At 45.9% G+C, this 19,777-nt stretch overlaps 1 protein-coding gene across 4 annotated transcripts in view; it reads left to right on the top strand.

Annotated features, from left to right (window-relative positions):
* The window catches only part of RIMS3 (regulating synaptic membrane exocytosis 3), a 37,808-nt gene extending 29,749 nt beyond the window's left edge, over nt 1-8,059 (top strand). For all 4 annotated transcript variants that reach the window (XM_074334492.2, XM_074334490.2, XM_019737112.3 and 1 more), the window contains 3 exons: nt 192-293; nt 662-801; nt 2,278-8,059. In XM_074334492.2, coding sequence (XP_074190593.1) covers nt 192-293; nt 662-801; nt 2,278-2,490 — 455 coding nt within the window. In that variant the 3' untranslated portion in view covers nt 2,491-8,059. The remainder of the gene's footprint in view (nt 1-191; nt 294-661; nt 802-2,277) is intronic.
* Nucleotides 8,060-19,777: the final 11,718 nt, after the last annotated feature.

Below are 19,777 nucleotides of genomic sequence, written 5' to 3'. Positions count from 1 at the left end.
AAGAGACTTAGCAAAGCATTTCCCAGCCTCTTTAAAGTGGTCTCCCAAGGGCAGTGCTTACACATGCAGTTTTCTCCATCTTTGCCCTTTCCAGTGCTGTGGCATCCTCTGTAGTCTGGCGTCCCGCACAGCGCCTGGCTGGCCTGCCGCTGGTCTGCCTCTGCCTAAACTATCCTTCTTCTCCCTTGCAGGGGATGTACACATTGCCATCATGGACCGGAGTGGCCAGCTGGAGGTGGAAGTGATTGAGGCTCGGGGCCTGACCCCCAAACCTGGCTCCAAATCCCTCCCAGGTGAGGCCGAGCAGCAGAGAGAGGGATTTTGGAAATAGGGTCCTTCCAGTGAAGGGTATGCAGCTGAGCTCTGGGTCTAGCAAGTCCTCAGCTCCCCATTGGCCTAAATCAGTGTTTTCAACACTGGAGGCACACAGCTTGCCCAGAAAGCCAGTGAACGGGGGTGGGGTAGGGGAAGATGGCGGAGTCAGTGTTTGAGTCTTCTCTTCCACCTGCTGTCCACTGTCCGCTCGTCCTGCTCACCCTGCTCACCTCCAGCGTCACCTGGAGGTTGGGGCTGGGGTAGGTCATAGCAGTCTCTGCTGTACCCCACCCATCACGTAGTCTCTCCTGAACCCCTCCCCCTCATGCTTTCTCCTATCCCTCAGCCACATATGTCAAGGTTTACCTGCTCGAAAATGGGACCTGCTTGGCCAAGAAGAAGACAAAGGTGGCCAAGAAGACCTGTGACCCCCTGTACCAGCAGGCTCTGCTCTTTGATGAGGGGCCCCAGGGCAAGGAGCTGCAGGTGAGTGTGAGGGTAACTTGCAAAGACTGCAAGTCATAATTTAAAATTTGTTTCACTTATGATTTCTTGTGTTCCGGGCACTCACAGGTGCATCAATGCACATTGTCTATTTACTTTCACAACCTGTGAGGTGTTTTTGCCCCCCCGTTGAGTCATAAGGAGACCAAGGTTCGGTGGGGAGGGGCGGTAACTCCTTGCCCCCAGGTGGTACCACTGGTAGGAAGAAGCAGGATTTGTTTGACCTCCGCTTTCTCCTTCCACCTGGTGCTGGTGTTTACTGTACAGCAGCTCCACCCTGCTCTGTGACAGGTGCTTTCTAATCGTGACCTAGCTTTATCCTTGAGATGGTCGTGTGAAGCAGGTATGATTCTCCCCATTTGACAAACGAGGTGGCAGCCTCAGAAAGATGAAGTGACTTGTTTGAGGTTTCAGCTAGAGATTTGCAGAGCCCAGTTGAGCCCAGGTCAGGGGGACTCTCACCCCAACGACGTGAGGGTGACAGCGCCCTTCACCGCAGCCCTGGGCGGGAGGGATCATCACGCCCATTTCATAGCTAAAGCGCCTGAGGCACACAAGTTACAGAGCACCGCGGCGGTCAGTCTCTGGGTTCAGTCCTGGGGTCAGGCTCTAGCTCGACCACTTACTAGCTGTACTATGCTGTGAAGGTTAAACGAGAGATGCATGTCGAGGGCCTCACAGTGCGTGGCACAGACAGGTACTCACTACGTCTTAACGGTGGTAGGGCAGGCTGTTGGCCTTGCCTGAGGACACGTGGGTGGCAGAGGAGAGGCTGGAGCCAGGGGCTGTCTGGCCTGCTCCTCTGGGCTGAGGTGGTTCCATAGCAAGGGCCCCTGGAGTTGCAAACAGTAAGAACTGAGGAACTCTACAGTTCTGTGGGGGAAAGAGTGGTCTTGGATATAGATATGAATTCCATTTGAGAAAAGGATTCATCGATAAAACACAAGTTTGAAAATCCCTGAGCTAGTCTAGTCCCCTCTCCAACTTTGACGGGTGGGAACACTGAGGTCCAGTGAGGGCAAGGGGCTCGTGGAAGAGCAGGAGCTGTGACCCGGTCCTGGACGCTCAGTGTGCTCCTTCCTGGGGATGGCTGTCATCTGGGATACTGGGAGGCTCTGGCAGTCAGACCCAGGTTCCAATGCAGCTCTGCCACCAATTACTGTGTGTCTTTGGGTTAGTTAATTAGCCCCTCTGAGTGGCAGTTTTCTCTTTGTGGAAATAATAATACACAGCACCTCTACCTAGATGGTTGCAACAGTTGAGATGATGTATATAAAGTCCATAGGATGGAGCCTGGCACTTCCTAAGTGCTCAGTAAGTTGTTGCCCGAAATCAGTCTAAATTCCTGCTGTCTCTGTCCCATCTGTGCCCTGGCGAAACCGTAGGTTACGGGGCCCACCGCCCAGCCCTGGAGTCAGGGAGGTGGCTCAGCTCCTCTGCCTTCCTCCCCACTGGCAGGTAATCGTCTGGGGAGACTACGGCCGCATGGATCACAAGTGCTTCATGGGCATGGCCCAGATCATGCTGGACGAGCTGGACCTGAGTGCCGCCATCACCGGCTGGTATAAACTCTTCCCCACGTCCTCCGTGGCAGACTCTACGCTCGGATCCCTCACCAGGCGCCTGTCCCAGTCCTCCCTGGAGAGTGCCACCAGCCCCTCATGCTCCTAAGGACCTCAGGAAGAGGCCGGGAAGGGGGTGCCTGCTGGCCTCCCACCTCCTCCCCTGTACATAGTCAGGTCTTTCTGGCCCCCTCACCCTGCTGCATGCCTGTTGGCTACTGGGCCCATCCCAGCTGGCAGTGGAGACTGTAGTGTGTGTGCGTGTGTGTATGTGTGTCTGTGTGTGACCATGTTCTATCTGTTCATATGTCTGGTTATAGTCCATCTTGGTGACTACGTGGGCTGAAATCCATGTCTCTCTGTGTCTTGTTGGAAAGAAACCCAAAGGACTATTGTGTGGATATGACTCCCCCTCAGTCAGGGGACTGAAGAGCGGGATGTGGCCATTGGTCCATCCTGCCTGTTCCCGTGCCAGGAGAAGAGCCCACGTGTCTCCACCTGTGCCTCCTCTTGGTGGTCCCTGCTTAGTTTCTGTTCTGTTCTTTGTTCTACCTTTGCCTCTCCTAGCGCTGCTGCTGTTTTCAAGGAATGTAGCGTCCACTGCAGCTGGCCACACTGAGGCCCCTCTGGGAACCCTGACACCCCTCCTCCTACCCAAGCGTTCTGGCAGCTTTTCCCACTGAATGCATCTGCGACATGTAACACGCTCGTCTAGTACCCTGGCTAGGGCCCCGGGGAACAAAGATGCCTGGGGAGCTGAGGGCTTGGAGATGGCTTCCTCCCTTGGGCTGGAGCCACCTCCTTCCTATCAGCGAAACATGAGGCGGTCTTAGTTCCCAGGGTTGTTGGCCAGATCCCTTAGAGGGAATCGCCAGTTCCTCCCTTAGCATTGCTCTTCGCCTTCTGTCTCCCTCCAAGCCACCTCCCCTCCAACATGCCAAAGGAGCCCTCCCAGTGGACCCCAGGTGGTGTGGACTGGAGGGTCTTGACATCCAGGAAGCTGGCCTCAGAGGGGATGTAATCTGCCAAAGCAGGCCGTCCCTGGAGGCACCTGTGTCCTTGCGGGTCCTAAGGCTGGGCCTGTTCCCTGCTGGGCTCGTCCTGGCGGTCCTGGCCTGTGAGGAGGTACTGAGGGTATGACTTTGCTGGAATAAGGAGCGGGGCTAACTTGCTCTGAGCCACTGCTGAGAATCCTGCCTGAGCTTTGGGAATCAGTTGCATGAGTTGATCATTTGGGACTCTATTTTTTTCTTCTTTCCAGGCCAGGGTCCCTGTCTGGGAGCTCAGACACACATGGGCTCCAGCCTCCTAGCTCCCTGGACTCTAGACTGTCACAGTCACCAGCTCTGGACAAGCAATACTTACCCCTCTAGATCCCCCTGCCTCGCTGCGCTCCACGGCTACCCTCTGGAGTGGCCTGGCCTGCTTTAGGCACCAAAGCTGCCTCTGCTTTCTTTCCCCCCGTCTGGTTGGAGCTTCCCAAACCCACTCAGACTGACTTGATCTGACAGCTGGGCCTCGTGGGTGGAGACCAGCGCCTGACTGGATCTCATGTCCACTAGGAATCCTGAAGTCTGGCTCAGGAATGCTCAGATTTGTCCCTCTCCCTCCTCAGGTCCAGGGTGAATGGTGAGAGGTTGCCCAGGAGACAGACGCAGCAGCCCTCGGGTCCATGTCTGGTGCAGAGGAAAGAGGTGGCCGGAGGGTCACGGTATGGGCCCAGCTCTCTCTGCCTCTTCCCCAGACATGGCTGTAATGACTCTGACCGTATATGCCAGGGCTGATCACAGATGAATGTGTCATACGGGCAGTGAAAAAACAAACACAATGAGCTGCTGGGCTCCTGTCTCCTGCTGGAGCCTCTGTTCTTGTGTCACAGACGAGAACCGTTGGGCGCATGGAGGAGGGGAGGAGGTGGCTGGATCCTGTTTTCTTTCTGCAGAAATTCTCCCCCGTTGTCGGGACTGGGTAATGCATGCATTTCTCATGTTTCTAAAATGAGGTAAAGGGCTGTGTACTATTTGATCCCAGGGTGGGAAGAGGGCGGAAACTTGCTCACATAAGGGTGTTTTTATATCTGGTCTGTGATATGTTCACCTCTAGAGACACCCTCAGGATGGTGTGAAAATACACCTTGGGGTGATGGGATTATTCGTGACAGTGTAGACATTTGCTGATGTAGCGCTGAGTGATGAGCCCCAGACCAGGCAGTCACCCCGGGAAAGGGGGGATATCATTGAGCGATATCACCCTCATTCTTCCAGGGGCCCCGAAAGACCATGAGAGAAGGCGGGAGCTTCCAGCGGAGAGGCTGCCTCTGGGTAGCTGGAGGGGCTGGTGTCCTTTGCCTCTGTGGGAAGGCTGCTTAGCACAGGGGAAGTTACAGCCAGAGGTGGGGCCTGACATATTGGTAACTTGGACTAATCTGCCTGCAATCCCCAGCTGCCAAAACTGCCCAGGGCGGGGCCACTCCACGATTCCACCTCTCTAATGGGAAGTAATTCCCATCCCCAAGTTGACCTTGGGAATTATTCTTTTTAACCCTTTGCACCAAATAAGCAATTAATCCCCACCTGGATTTTTCCCACATGGGGGTGAAGTCGTGTGAGGCTGATGTTGTGTGATGGTGACTGCTGGATTTAAAGGTCTGTTTCTCAGCATCCTGAATGTGGGGGCTTGTCTGAGAAGCCACTCTGGAGCTAGCCTGGCCCAGGAGAGGAGGGAGTTCAAGTGTGACTCATGGCCTTCCCTGGGCTGGGGAGCATCTGTCCGTTGAAGAGAGGATGGTGGGGAACGAAGCAACATAATCCCCCCGAGTTCTCCCTAACCTGGGACTAACTCACTACCAGGTACCTGGCTGCAAATGCCCCCTAACCCCAGGAGAAACCAAGAGCTGCTTGCAGGCTGGTGCTCTCTGACATTCCATCTTCTGTGTTCAGGCAGGATTCATGAAAGTGGTGGCAAAGACAGAAATGGCCCTGCAGCGATGCTGGGCTGTGGGCAGGAACCCTGATGAGTGATTCAGAGCATCTGTCTTCACACTTCTGCTCTGTTCAGTCTGTCCCACTTCCTTCATAGACTCCTTCCCTACAGGGAAGGCTGTGATTGGGTCTGTGGTGTGAAATCAGGCTCCACTCCGTGGGTCTTGGTTTGACGAGAGCGATGAGATCCTTCAGGGATCACAAGCATCTCCAAAACTACCCCCGTCTAGTCTCTGCCGCCGCTCAGCTTTCCTAGGAGAGGAGCACTTCGGTGGCTCGCGGTATGCAGGCACGGCCAGGAGAGGGCGCCCGGGCAGGAGGTCCCAGGCACGGCCAGGAGAGGGCGCCCGGGCAGCGCATCGCTCCTGGGATCACTGCCGGTTAGACACGGAGATCAAGCCAGTTCTCCCAGGGGCGGGACACCCACGCGGGCAAGCATGCCTGAGCTCTTCTTTACTGCCAGCCTTGCGGAGAGCAGAATCCACCCCCCACCCCCGCCTTTAAAGACAATAGAACCCTCCAAGGGTACTTCTTTGGAAACAAAATGTAGCACAATCTTAGACTGCGTTCCAGGAGCCCTGACACGCATCCAGGGTGCCTGCTCCGCGCCCTCTGCCCAGGAGACCTTTGTTCCTCTCCCTGGGGCTCCAGAGTTCCTAATACCTCCGATCCCCATCTTCCTTGGCCCAGAAAGCAGCAGGGCTTCAGTAAGGCTGCTCTTCTGTTTCTCTGATTGCTTCCTGCACTGTGCAAACTGCAAGACATTTCTGCCTTTGCTTGATGTAATGAGTTGTCCTCCACCTGGGTGGAGAGAGATGGCCCATCCTTCAGGGCCAGGGGGTTGTCCGGCAGCCTGTCTTCAGTGGCTGCAAGGAGATGGAGAAGAGGCCCACTGGCCGGTCGACCCCTACCTTTATCTTCCTCTCCTCAGCGTTTTCTTCTCCAATATCCTAACATGTAAAGAGGGTCTTTAAAATGCTGCTTCCTGTAAGGGATTATCTTTCCCTAGATGATCAGGGAGGACATGGGAATGTGGACACGTCCCCTGCCTCCTCCCTCAGGTCTGCTTTCACTCAGGTCAGAAGAGATTGGGGCAAAACAAAACAATCATGACTGAAGAGCAGGGGAGACCCACCTGATCAGGTGAGGCCTGATGGGGGCTGGACTGGCCTAGTTTGGCTGGGAAAGGGTTATTTTGAGAGTGCCTGAGCATCTCAGAGCAATGTCAGTGATGCCAAAGAGAGCAACTTGGCCTCCTTGGGCACCAACTCTGTTGGCCTGCCTGATGGTGGGACCTTGTTCTCTGACAAAGGGCTTAATCTTTCCATGTAGCAAAGCAACTCCCCCTTCCCCCAACCCTGAGCTCGGGCTTTTGTGGGCCCAGCATGGCTGTGCCTGTGAGGGAAACCACACCAGAGAGGGAAACTCGTATTCTCTCAAGGGCCTAGACTGGCTGGGAGCAAGTGCTCGTTGAAAAGCATGAGTGCTTTGGCAAAAACCTTCCAGTGCCCTGGCTGGAAACTTGGCCAGAAAGGACAGGGGCCTTGGGCCCCCCAAGGAGTTCATGCCAATGCCCGGAAGAGTTCCTGGGACTGGGTTCCAAAGATCTTGGCTAAGAGAAATGAGCCCTGGGAACTCCAGAAGCAACCACATCCACCCCATTGGTCAGGGGCCTACAGAGCATCAAAGGCTGTTACATAAAATTTGCCAGGAACTGTGACCACAGGCAAGACTCCTCACTTTTCTGGGCCTCAGATTTCTCATCTGCAAAATCAGAGTATTTGCCAGTTGTTCCACGGTTCCCTCCAGGTTTTAAAGTCTGATCTGGAGCTGATGAGGGTTGCAAGCCTGGTGCACGTGACACCTGGTTCCATGAGCTGGTTTCTTCCAGCCCCAGGTGCCCACGCTGGGTACAGGTCCTCATCCGTCCACACCCAGATGCTGCTTCTGACGAGAACTCGGGGAATCCTAACAGACTGCTTCCACCTCTTCGTGGTTTGTTCTCGCTCTTTTATTCTTGTATAATGATAAAAGAAAAAATAAGGGGTGTCTACAATGGACAATTTTCAAGGTGCTGATGTGATGTCACAACCTCAGCTGCATCCTGTGTAGGTCAGTATCCCCACCAGCCGATGAGGCTGGGTCGGTCCTCATTTCTGCTTCTAGAATGAATCCGTGGGAGAGTTGAACATCTGAGAATTTTAAAGGAAATGCTCTCTGATAGGAAGAGAGAGGAAATTTATTTCCCTGCAAAGTATTTTCCATAAACCACTCCTCTCTCCAGAATATCCTTCACCAGATGACATCTCAGCAGGCAAAGCGGCTGCTTCCTTAGGAAAAAGTTGGCCTGATGGTTCTCTCTACTCCTTTAGAATGTAAATTCATGGGAGGCAGGAACCACTTTTTTTAGAATTTCCAAATGCATCCTGCAAAGAAATAGTGGATAGGGACTGACAAGCACACTGTTTAGATAAGAAGCAATTAGCCTTTTATATCTGTGTTCTATACATTTTCTATGTGCAGCATCTTTCCAACCTAGTTGTGGCTCCCGGGTGGCAGGTGGACGGCTGGGAAGGACTTGCCAGCTGCTCCATACAATGTTCTTGCCAATTTCCTTGAGGAGGAAATTCTTCACATGGCTTCTGCATGTACAGTATTTGGGCAGCAAAACGTGATTAAAGTTAGTTTGAAAATCGTTTCATGTGTTACTTTCTGAAGATGGTTCTTAATTCTAGGAGAGAGAGAAAACAGGGTTCCATGTGGCTAAAACAAAGGGGAGGAGGACGCCTTGGCTGAGAGGCAAAACAGAGCAGTACGTCTTAGAAAAAGGCCTGAAAAAAATAGGACCTGGGCCTCTGACTCTTGTTCGGGAACTCTGTTACCACAATGATAGGCCATAGAATCTGACTGGTCCAGGCAACTTCCAGGCTCTTACTCCTTGGGTCCCTGCTTATAGACCCTCAAAGCTCCTGTTCCCACAGACTCCACAGAGATGCCCAGAGCCACATAGAGGGAAAGGAAAGATGGAGCAAAAGCCACTGTTCCTTTCTGTCCGAGCTCTTGGGTCTAGCAGCTCTGCTCCGTATGGCTGGGGCAGTCTTGCTTATTTGAGCCACACCTGATACAAGCAGGAAACATAGCAGTTGACCTCCAGTACTGTGAACTACATTAATCTTTGACTCCTGGAGCACGCCTCCTTCAGGGAGGGACAGAAAGCTATGTTAACATTTAGTCCCTTCTGTGTAGAGCCATTGTCCTCCTAGGGCTGGGTCTAGGGATATAGAAGATGGACAAAGGAAGTGTAGGAGTCAGAGAACTTGATTGCCGGGGAAAGGCTGGTATTTTCCATGTCAAGAACCTTCCAGGTGACCTCCACTGCGTTGGCTCTGGCCCTTGGCTTTGCAGTTCCAGCGGGCACCATCTCTAACGGGAAGGCTCATGAGACTGGTATATGCACTCTGGTGCTCCCCCAGGGTTCTTTCTTTTACAGTGTTCCACTTTGGCTCTCTCCCTGAGATGCCCATACACTTTCATGAGCTTAAGAACTTCTATGCTTCTAGGCAGGAAAATTCTTTCCCAAAAAGGAAAAAAAGTGGAAACAACAAAAACTGAGATCCAGAGAAAGAAATTCTAAAGGATGTTCTTTAGACAGAAGAAATATAGTCCATACCCTATAGGATTATTGGGGGATTAAAATAATATGTTTCAAGTGCTCAGAAAAGTACCTTGGAACATAGCAAATGCTTTTTGCTATTAGTAAGAAAAATGATCCTAGATGGAAGGGCTGAGATGCAAGAAGAAAAAGTGAGCAAAGAAAGAGGTTTTTAAAATTCCGTAAATATTAACATACTTATATTGTAAACTATAATTAAGTTGTGAAATTAAAACATATAAGTATGAATTAAATATTGGATAGCAATAGCATGGAAGTTGGTCCTAGGAATGACCTTGAGGAAACTGAAGACATTGGACAACCTCAAGTATCCATTTTTAAGTATCCATTCTAAAATCTAGAGTAAATGCTAAGAAGATAGAATCTAGTACATGCAAAAATCCTAAATTCAAACTGAAATCCAAACGTATATTAAAAAATAATAAAGGATAATCAACTGGTATTTATCCCAGGAATGCAAGGATGGTTCACTATTATCAGAAAAAAATCATCACTGTAATTCACCACCTTAATAGACTAAAGGAGAAAAATCATAATTATTCTAACGCAGAAAAAGCATTTTATAAGGTTTAATCCTATTCATAATAAAAACTCTTAGCAAATACAACATAACCTTATTAATTTGATAAAAGTCATATACCAAAAACCTACAGCAAATATTATGTTGATGGAAACACTTTAGACACATTCTCTTTAAGATTAAGGTCAATACAAGGAGGCCCACTATTACTACTAACGCTTAACATAGTTCTAGGAATCCTGTACAGCGCCTTAAAGGGGAAAAGGAGGTGTCAGCATTGAAAGAGAACAGGTAAACTCATTTACAGATAATTTGATCACTACCTAATTTTTAAAAAACAATCAATTATTAGAACTAATAAAAGAATTCAGCAAGATTTCTGGATACAAGGTCACCTTACAAAAATCAATTGCATTTTTCCTATAGCAACTATAACTAATAGACAACAAGCAGATATCCACAACAGCAATTTAAGTTATTAAGTATTTAAGAACATATAAGATCTCTATAGAGAGAATGTTCACATTAATAACAGCGTTGATCTGAATAAGTGAAGAGACATTCCCTGTGTTTGGATGGGTTTAATATAAAGATATTAACTCTCCCCATATTAATCTATAAATTCATTGTAATCTAAATAAAAATTTCAATTGGTATGTTAAGAACTACTTACTCTACCACTTATATGCAATAATATAAATCCACAAATAGTTGAATAAATTTATGTTTAATGAAAAAAAGAAACTCAAAGACTGACACATATATATCTGAGAAATTAATATATGACAAAGGGGACACTTAAAACAATGGGGGAATGAATTGTTTAAAATATATACTAGGAAAACTGGTTCACTATCTGGACAAAAAAATAATCCATACTTAAACCAAGATACAAAGATAAGTCCTAGATGGTTTAATAGACCCAAAAATTGAAAGGAAAAATGTAAAGTTAATAAAAGGAAATGTAAGAGAACTATTTTTATGAACAAAGGGCAAGGAAGAACTTTTACTATATCAAAAGCACAAATCATACATTAAAAACTTTGTAATGTGATTACATTAAAGGTAAGGATTTCTATTTAATGAATGACATCATGGACAAAAGCTAACAAACAGATTACAGAATAGTAATTTACAATGTCAAAAAAATGGCAAAGGATTAATAGCTAGAATATGCACGGAAGTCCTTCAAATCAACAATAAAAAGACAACAACCTCAATGAAAAAGCGGGCAAAGGAAATGAACAAGCAAACTCCAAAAACTAGTAAGCATATGAGAACCTCAGAATCATTATAATCAGGGAAATGCTAATTAAAACAATAATAAGTTATCACTTTACACCTATAATAGATGGCAAAAATTAGAAAACTGGATAATGCCAAATGATGAGAGGAACATGGAGATACTGTGGGTGCAGCCAGATTGACGGAGACCAATCTCACATTACCTGGCTCAATTCTATGCACTGTTGGTGGTAAATTGATGCAGCCACTGTGGAAAACAGTAGGGAGATTCCTCAAAAAGTCAAAAATAGCATTACCATATGATCCAGCATTCCACTTCTAGATATTTATCCGAAGGAAACAATACGAATTCAGAAAGATCTATGCACGCCAATGTTCACTGCAGCGTTATTCATAGTAGCCAAGATATGAGAACAACCTAAGTGCCCATCAGTAGGTGACGGGATAAAGAAGATGTGGTATATGGTATGTATAATGGAATACTATTCAGCTATAAATAATAATAGAATCTTGCCATTTGTGACAACATAGATGGAACTTGAGGACATTATGCTAAGTGAAATAAGACAGAGAAAGACAAATACCATATGCTCTCACTTACATGTAGAATCTAAAAAACAAAAACAACAAAAACCAAGTTCATAGATACAGAGAACAGATTTGTGTCAGAGGTTGGGGGTGGTTAGGGAGTAGGGAGCGGGCAAAATGGGTGAAGAGGGTCAAAACTTCCAGTTATAAAATAAATAAGCCATAGAGAAGTAATGTACAGCATGGTGACTGTAGCTAATAATGCTATATTGCATATTTGAAAGTTGCCAAGAGAGTAAATCTTTAAAAAGTCCTCATCACAAGAAAAAAAATATTTTTTTCTAACTGTATGGTGATGGATGGTAACTAGACTTACTGTGGTGATCATTTCACAGTGTACACAAATATCAAATCAAATATTGTACACCTGAAACTAATATAATGTTATATGTCAAGTATACCTCAATAAAAAGCACTAACCCTAAAATAAAAAAAGATAAATTGGACTTCATCAAAATTAAAATGTCTTCTCTTTGAAAGACACCATTAAGACTCGTGACAACTTAGTAAGACAACCCAAGCAAAAACGGACACAAGATTTGAACAGTTGTGCCACAAAAGGAGATACACAAATTATCAGTAAGCACATGAAAAGATATTCACTACCTGTATTCATCAGGGAAATGCATACCCACTAGAATGCCAAAAATTAAAGACTAGCAATATCAAGTGCTCGTGGGGATACGGAGCAGCATTTTTGATGGAAATATAAAATGGGACAACCACGCTGTTAAATACTTCGGCAATTATACATTTCTTTCACACTTACCGCATGACCCAGCAATTTCATTCCTAGGTGTTTCTCAGGAAAAATGAAAACATATGTCCATCCAAAGACAAAAATGCTCATGGCAACGTTATTCACAATTGCCAAAAATTGGAACCAATACAAATGTCTAACGTATCTGTCAGGGTACAATCACAATACAGAAGCCACACAGAAATTCAAACAAGGACATTTTAACGTTAAAAGTATTAACACTAGCAGGGGAGAAACTGCGAAGGTGGAAAGGGCTCTAGAGAATATTCAAGGAAGGAACAAACTGGAAAGGGGCCCTCTCCTTCAAGCTGGATTCAAATTTGCTGGAAAACATGTAATATGATGTGAAGTGTGCTGGGAGCCCAGGCCAGGCTGTGCCCAGGCTCCAGACGAGCAGAAAACAACCCTCCAGGGAGCCGGTGGGCAGAGGCTGGCAGGTTGGCGCGGAAAGGAATCAGAGCGCCAGGAGCCTGCTCACCAGCAGGGTTGGTGCAAGCCTGAGGTGCTGAGTACGCGACGGGGAGTGAGATGGCCACTAGGCTCGGCCTGGGGCTGTGAGCTCACAGGCATTGTGTGCTCTGAATGCACAGCGGGGGCAGGACGCTAATGGATGTTCACATGCGTTTGGCAGCAGTGCCATGGCAAGAAGAGAAGCAAAACAGAAAAGCGCACCGGACCGGAAAGAGGTTTCTTCACCTGCCGTGTCCCTCCAGCGCCATCTACTGACACAGCTCAAATGCTGTTCTCACTGCAAAGGAGAAATGCTTGAAAGGGCTATCCCACTATCGCAGAGCAGCTAACGAAGCGTAAATTTGGAGTTTGAAAGGCAACAAGTTGTTAACTGTCACATCTAGTGACAGAGGCAATGGTAAAACAATTTGTGGTATATTAGTATAATGGAATACCGCTCAGCATGCTCAATAGAATGAACTACTGATATACTCAACAACATAGATGGATTGCAAAAACAGCATGCCGAATGAAAGCAACCAGACACAGAAGGGGAAATACTGCTATACGAAATTCTAAAACACACTATAGGGACAAAACCTATAGGGACAAAACGTCAATCAGTGTTGCCTGAGGATTTGGGGTGGGTGGTGTTGACTGCAAAGGATCACAAAGGAATTTGGGGTGATGATGGAAATATTCCATATCTGGATTGTTGTAGTGGTTACATGAGTGTATCCATTTATCAAAATGCATCAAACTACCTTTAAAATAGATGCATTTTATTTTATATAAATTATACCTCAGTAATGCCTATTTTTAAAATATTATCTATAAATCAGATGCCTATGATTATGTAGGATCTAGACTACCAGTGTCTCCAAACCCTTGTCCCTTGTAAATTCCAGGACAAGGGCCATTTGAGAGGGTCACAGGTTTGATAAGAACATTGGAAACACATCTTCCTGCACGAGGTGGAGTCTCTGAACAGGAAAGCCTTGGTGTTCATAGAGGATTATTCTGTATTCCTGGGATACAAATGAGAAGGTGCACCTGGAAGAAATGTACTCAGGAAGCTACACTTTTATTTTAAATGCCTATCACATACTCACCCATGCTCTTCACACAGTTCAATCCTGGAACAGAATACCTCATCCACAGCCAGTCGTATTAAGTTCCCATGTGGAATTTCTTGGGGAGGACTACAACAATTGCAAAACGCATGTAAGAACTGTTTCAACATTTTACAGGGAAATACATTATTAGGATAACAAAATCTACAGGTCAAGTCATTATTAGCAAATCAATTATAGCCTCTGTTACCATCTTTGTATTTCTTGTAGATAGTATGCAAACCAGTTGAACTTAATAAACGTTAATGCGTGAAGCTTTCCAAGAAACATTAAAATCTTTCTGTAAACTGATCCTGAAATATGCAGTTGTTGTTACTTTAAAATTTTTTCCAGAGGATTCAATGGAGGGGATTCTGGTTTAGGGGAAAGAAAGTAGGACGCAGAATCAGGATAGCAGACAATTAGTTACCAGACAAAATATAAGTGAAGCCATTGTTGGCCTCAGCTACCTGATTTGTTTTAAAAAGTTTTTTTTTGTATACTTAAAAGGTTGTTTTAAATATAGGATTTTAAAAAAATAGGCAAAAGCTTTAAAATTTTATAGAGTATGATAAAAATATTAAGGCAGCATAAATATTAGTATTAATATAGGGTTATTCATATTTCATTATAGTTTCAAAACATATATAAATTAAAATACTAATAAAAAACAAGACAAATTTCTGAAACGCTTTTGAATCCATGATGATTTAGAGTAACAGCACTTTTTCCCCTGATGGAGATTTCAAAATTGACATCCTTATATCAGCAATGCAGGAAAATAGACAAAATGTATTCCAGAAAAAGAGATATTAATTGCTAGACTCTAAAAAGGATAAAATATCTTCAGCTTTCCATAAGTAGTATGCTATTATATTAAACTAAATATGCTATAAAGAAATGTGAATTTAGTAAGTTAGGGTATGTGATGTATATCCCCCAAAGAGAACACTCTTATTAGGTTTTGTTCTGGACCATAGGGCCAAATACACTTTCTGACAACAACGTGTTTGGGTCTTTTTGTCCTGTTTTCCCCACACACACACTAGTAATTATCCCTTTTCCAGCTCATGCCCCTGGGGTGCTTTAATATTTCAAGTCTCTCACAGGGTAGGTCCCTGTATTTTTCTCTAGCTCAGCCATCACCAGTCCTGCATCTTCCATGGTTTGGCCATAGGCCCAAGTGGTGTGAGGGGACAATTACAAAGGGAGATGCCATTCAAGACTGGCCAACCAACCAGGCATGGAGGAGCGGTATAGGAGGAAAAGGAACTTGCTAAAGATCCCAACAGCCTCTGAAATTGTGAGGCATTGTGGATTGACATGTAACAGTAACAACTGTAATTAGTAATTCGGATGGTTGTAAGAACAAGTTGTAAAGAAGTTGCAGAAGAAGTCTGGGAGGCAGCTCCTTTAGAAATAAAGTGTAACATTGGGCATTGACCCATTAGCTAATGTTTGCTGGGCTGGTGGTTGAGAAGTCTACAGTAGTCTTGATTCATGTGTGTGTACTTGTCTCAAAGCTCCTGAGATTGGTAAAGAACATCTACTGAGGTCCAGGAAGATCTGTAAAACATAGGCTGGCTATAAAAGTCTTCACCTCCACAAACTAAAAGATAGCTTGTAGGTTTGATAAAATGATTTCACTTCCTAGGTCTTGGGTATAGCAATAGCCCAGAGGCAGCTTGCCTTATGAATAGTTTCTCATCCCAACTTATGAACAGTTTCTCATCCCAACAAGAACACTTGTACGTGAGTGATGGAAGATTCGACTGGAGTACCCTTTACCTCAGTGTTCCCAGAGCAGGGCATCTGTTCCAGAGAACTCTCACATGGTATCAGAAGTGGGCATGTATAAGGAGGGTCTTTTCAGAATTGTCCACCATGATAGAGAGTTAGAGGAAATCTAGGTGTCTGTCTGTCACTGGGGAAATGGATGAGTATTATATGGAGGAGACACTTGGCAGGATACAGTGAGAAGTTAGAAGCACAGATGACATACACACACATAGACAGATCTTAAAAATAGAGTGCTGAGTGAAAAGTAGTGAGCAGAATCGTCTAGTGCATAATATATATGAAAATTAAAAATACAGCTCACAAAATAATGTTACATATTTTGCAAGAATGCATGCACACATGTATCAAAATATTTTGAGACAATTTTTATGAGGGAAGTAGAAGTCAGAAATGGGCATAGAAGTCAATAAAACAAGAGAGGGGTCTTGCACAGGCATATAATAAAGCATGTTATGATCTGAGAAATCTTAACTCAGTCCTCTTCTCCTGAGGTTAAAAAAAAAGGGGGCCCCATACCAAGAAAAATGTATCCTACGGCCAAATGGACCTCAACTGACCATCATGATACAGAAGCAAACCGAGAGATCCAAACCAAGTTCATGGCTTGTATATAAAAGGGCTGGGAAAACAGAACGTCTCCGAAGCATTCCAATCACACCACCATCACATCACCTCCTCCTTTCACGCTGACACCTGCACAGGTTCATGGTGACGGGGATGCTGGTGCAGGACGGTGTGTCTAGATGTGCATCTGTGCCCATGACGTCAGTGCGGAGATGAATGGGGATAATCAGGATTCAGAGTCCACTTGCAGTTTGCCCTAAGCTTTGCTCCCTGTGGAGTTTCTTATGTAAAAGTAAGAAGATCTCCACTTATATTTGATACAGAAATGGGAATGGAGGCATACACTAAACTCAGGCAGCAAGATAACTAAGACATGGGGGTGGTGAGAACCCCATCTTGGGAAAGAGGCCCTTACCTGAGGGCAGTGCCCCTCCAGGTCATATTCCTGGTCATCATCCAGTGTCCCCATGTCCACCAGGTCACCAGGATGCTGGGTACTGCATTCTCAGGAGTTCTGGGATGGGCCAGGTGCCCCACTGGTAGGGGCACGAGGCCACCACAACAGAGTGTGGGAATCATCAGGCCTGTGAGGGCTGGTTGTGGCAGATGTCCTAGCAGGAGCAGGGGAGGCCTATTTGGGCCCAAGGCCCCTGCCGGTGGAGGATAAAGCAGAGTGAGGAGGAGGGTCAGGCGTGTGGGAGAAGAGGGGAGCAAGTCGGAAGGGGCGGCGAATGGAAGGGAGAGGGAGAGGGCGTGTGGTAGGAGGAGCAGGAGGACAGGCAAGGGTGGAGGTGACCCAGGCAGGGAGGTGGGAAGGAGTGAAACTGGTAAGAGGGGGGAGGTGGTCTGGGCATGAGGTTGGCAGAGGACCAGGTTGGTCTGAGTAACTGGTGTCTGAGGCTGGCACAGGGCACAGAGACAGCGAAGTTATAGGGACAAGAGGCAGGACAGAGGGAAGGGAAGGAGTTGGAGCCTGAGCCAGGGCTTGGGGAGAAGTACGATGCAGAGGAGGCTGAGCAGGAATGAGACAGGGCAGCTTCTGCTGCATGGCTCTCAGTTGAGAAATGAGGGTCTGTGTGATGGGTTCAGTGTTCTGCATTCTTTCTTTGCTTGATTCCATTATGACTCAAATTCCATTACAGGGAGTCCAAGATTCTCTTTTGACTTGGAAGAGACCTTTGAGATCCTCGAAGACAGCTTTCTCCATCTTATAAATTGATATTCAGGGGGTTAAAGTGAAGGCAGGCAGTGTTGTGTGGCCTTTCCCCAGCAACAATCGGCTACTTGAGTACAGGACCAGAAAAGTCAGAGTTAGGTTATCAAGGGTTGGGGGTTTTCTAGGTTAGTATGATAGATGGAGAGAAGGGAGAGGGTTAAAGCTGTTTACATAGATCTCTAATGATGAGTCATGGAGTCTATGTTGGGAAAAGGTGGAAAATGGAAACATGTGGATGGGGATGTAGTGGAAAGTGGTGGGTGTCAGTCCTGGTAATGCAGGGAAGGCGCATTTTTCAGAAGAAGGAACTAGGAGGTTGGATTCCAAGCCTGCTGCCTCTGTACGTGCTCCAAGTCACAGAACTCAGGAAGACGTTAATTGATCACAGAACAAACTCTCGAGAAGACTAGATTCCATTAGGACCATCCCTGCAGTTGAGCCCACAGAAAGAAAACACAGGTTGTGCTTTACAAGAGTTACGAACAAACCTGCCCCTATTCTTCTTGCATCTTACTGAAGTTAAAGAGAAACTTACCACTGTTCTTTCCTCCTTTCCTCCCATACCAGTAAATGTTCCATAGAAGCAGAAAACACATATAAACCCTCGCCCGGGGATGGAGGAATCTCTCTTCCGCTAGTGATTAGACACCTTCCGTCTATGAGGTGGCCTTTGTTTTCTTACTTACTCTGTGCTAAATAAACTTACTTTTTCTTTAAACTCACATTCAAATTCTTTCCCGTGTGAAACTAAGAACCCTCTTTTCCTGTAATACTGGGGGGCCCCAATGAGGTTGAAGAATTATTGGAGTGTGGGTACCAGAGAAGCCAAACGGGAAGACAGGACGTGGTGGTCAGTGATGTTAAGTAATTTCTGTAAAGTCCTACAGCTGCCAAGAGGGGAAGTCAGTGAGAAGCCTGCTAGGGGTTAGACTGGTAGTCCAAAAATCATGTTTGTTGTTTCTGTGCTATTCAAAACCCTTGGAATAAATCTAACCTCTCCGTCTCCATAACATTCTCTCCTAGAAACTATGGAGTCAGGTTGAATGAATATTATATTTTCTACTACCAATTTTCCCCTTGTTTTCTATCATTTGTCTAGGGAAATAGCTCTGAGATCCTCGCATACTCTCCCTTCCCAATGTACACTGCTGAGTTAGGTCTCCATCCATCCGTGACTGAAATACTAAATTTCTTAATAGCATTTAGTGCTGTCACATACTTTCTAAATAATCTTAATGTCTGCCAAAATTTCTGCTTGAAACATCCACTTTTCTTTATTCCATACCTGGTATAAACCCTTGAGTGTTTATTCACTGCGTTAAGTCCTGGACCTCTACCTAATTTTCTAGGCCACCCATACTTTATCCTGCTATGAATGAGTGCCTTCCATGAAATCTGAGTTCCAATTGTTTATAGAAGATGCTCTAAGTGATCTCATCGATGTCCTCCAAAATAACAATTAATATTGAAATTCCAGAATGTTCCAAGCGACATACAGAGCTGGCGCTCGCTAACCTTGGCTAATTTACACAGAAGCCAATGACCACGTTTCCAGTCCACACAGAGGGTCACGTGGAGGAGGAACGAGCAGGCCAGCATTTACACATCAGATTGCCTGGCACAGGGCTGGCACTCGATGAACGCTTTTCAAGTGAATGTTAAATGAATGAATGGCTGAAGGCGGAACGTTTACTAAATATATCCATCCAATTAGACTGTCAAGGACAATTCATGGTTAAATTGAAGTCAATTTTAAGCAGTAAGTGAAGTTCTGGAAATTTTAAGAGCAAGTGAGTAAAGTGGCTCCAAGGACCTTATGGCTGGAAGGTTAACAATATCTGGCATGAAATGAGTATCAGGTTATACAAATTCATTTGGAGGATTGCAATTCATTTAACTAGAACAATAGGGCTAAATTAAGCAAATCTTGGCTGTGTCCCAAGTGTAGAGAGGTGCTAAAAATTAGATTCAGAACTGATGGAGAGGGAGATGGGAGGGCTGGGAGAGAGTGCCAGCTCCCTGGTACGACCCAGGCTGCCTTCTGGGTACCATTTTCTTCTACTTAGACCATTTTTAAAAAGAACTTATTCAATGCTTATTTATTATTGTCTCCACTGAGAGTCTTTGAAATAAGCCACAGTCATCCTTGATGTTTGAGAGAAAGAATTACAATCAGAATTCTGGATGGTACTAACCAATGTCACCGCCTGTACATTTAATAAAAATTTTTAAAAAGTTCTGGATGGGGAAGGGACGAAACACAAGAAGCTACCCCCTTAGGGATGGTTTCGAAGCAGGACAGCCCTGGTCTGAGAGATGCTACTCATTTCCAATTCTGGAGGTCAGTATGCAGGCGAAGGGCAGATGAGAAATAGATCAAAAGTAAAGATGACAATTTGAGTCACTTGAGGGTAACAGTTCCAAGATTTGGGAAATAGCAACAGTGGGAGAGGAGAGAAGTAAGTCCGTCAGTGAAACCTGACAGCC

This window comes from Rhinolophus sinicus, chromosome 14 (assembly GCF_057876585.1).
Source record: "Rhinolophus sinicus isolate RSI-liver-muscle chromosome 14, RSI-T2T, whole genome shotgun sequence".
NCBI classification, from domain to species: Eukaryota; Metazoa; Chordata; class Mammalia; order Chiroptera; family Rhinolophidae; genus Rhinolophus; species Rhinolophus sinicus.
Note: the sequence above shows the minus strand (reverse complement) of the source record. Positions and strands in the feature narration are given on the sequence as shown.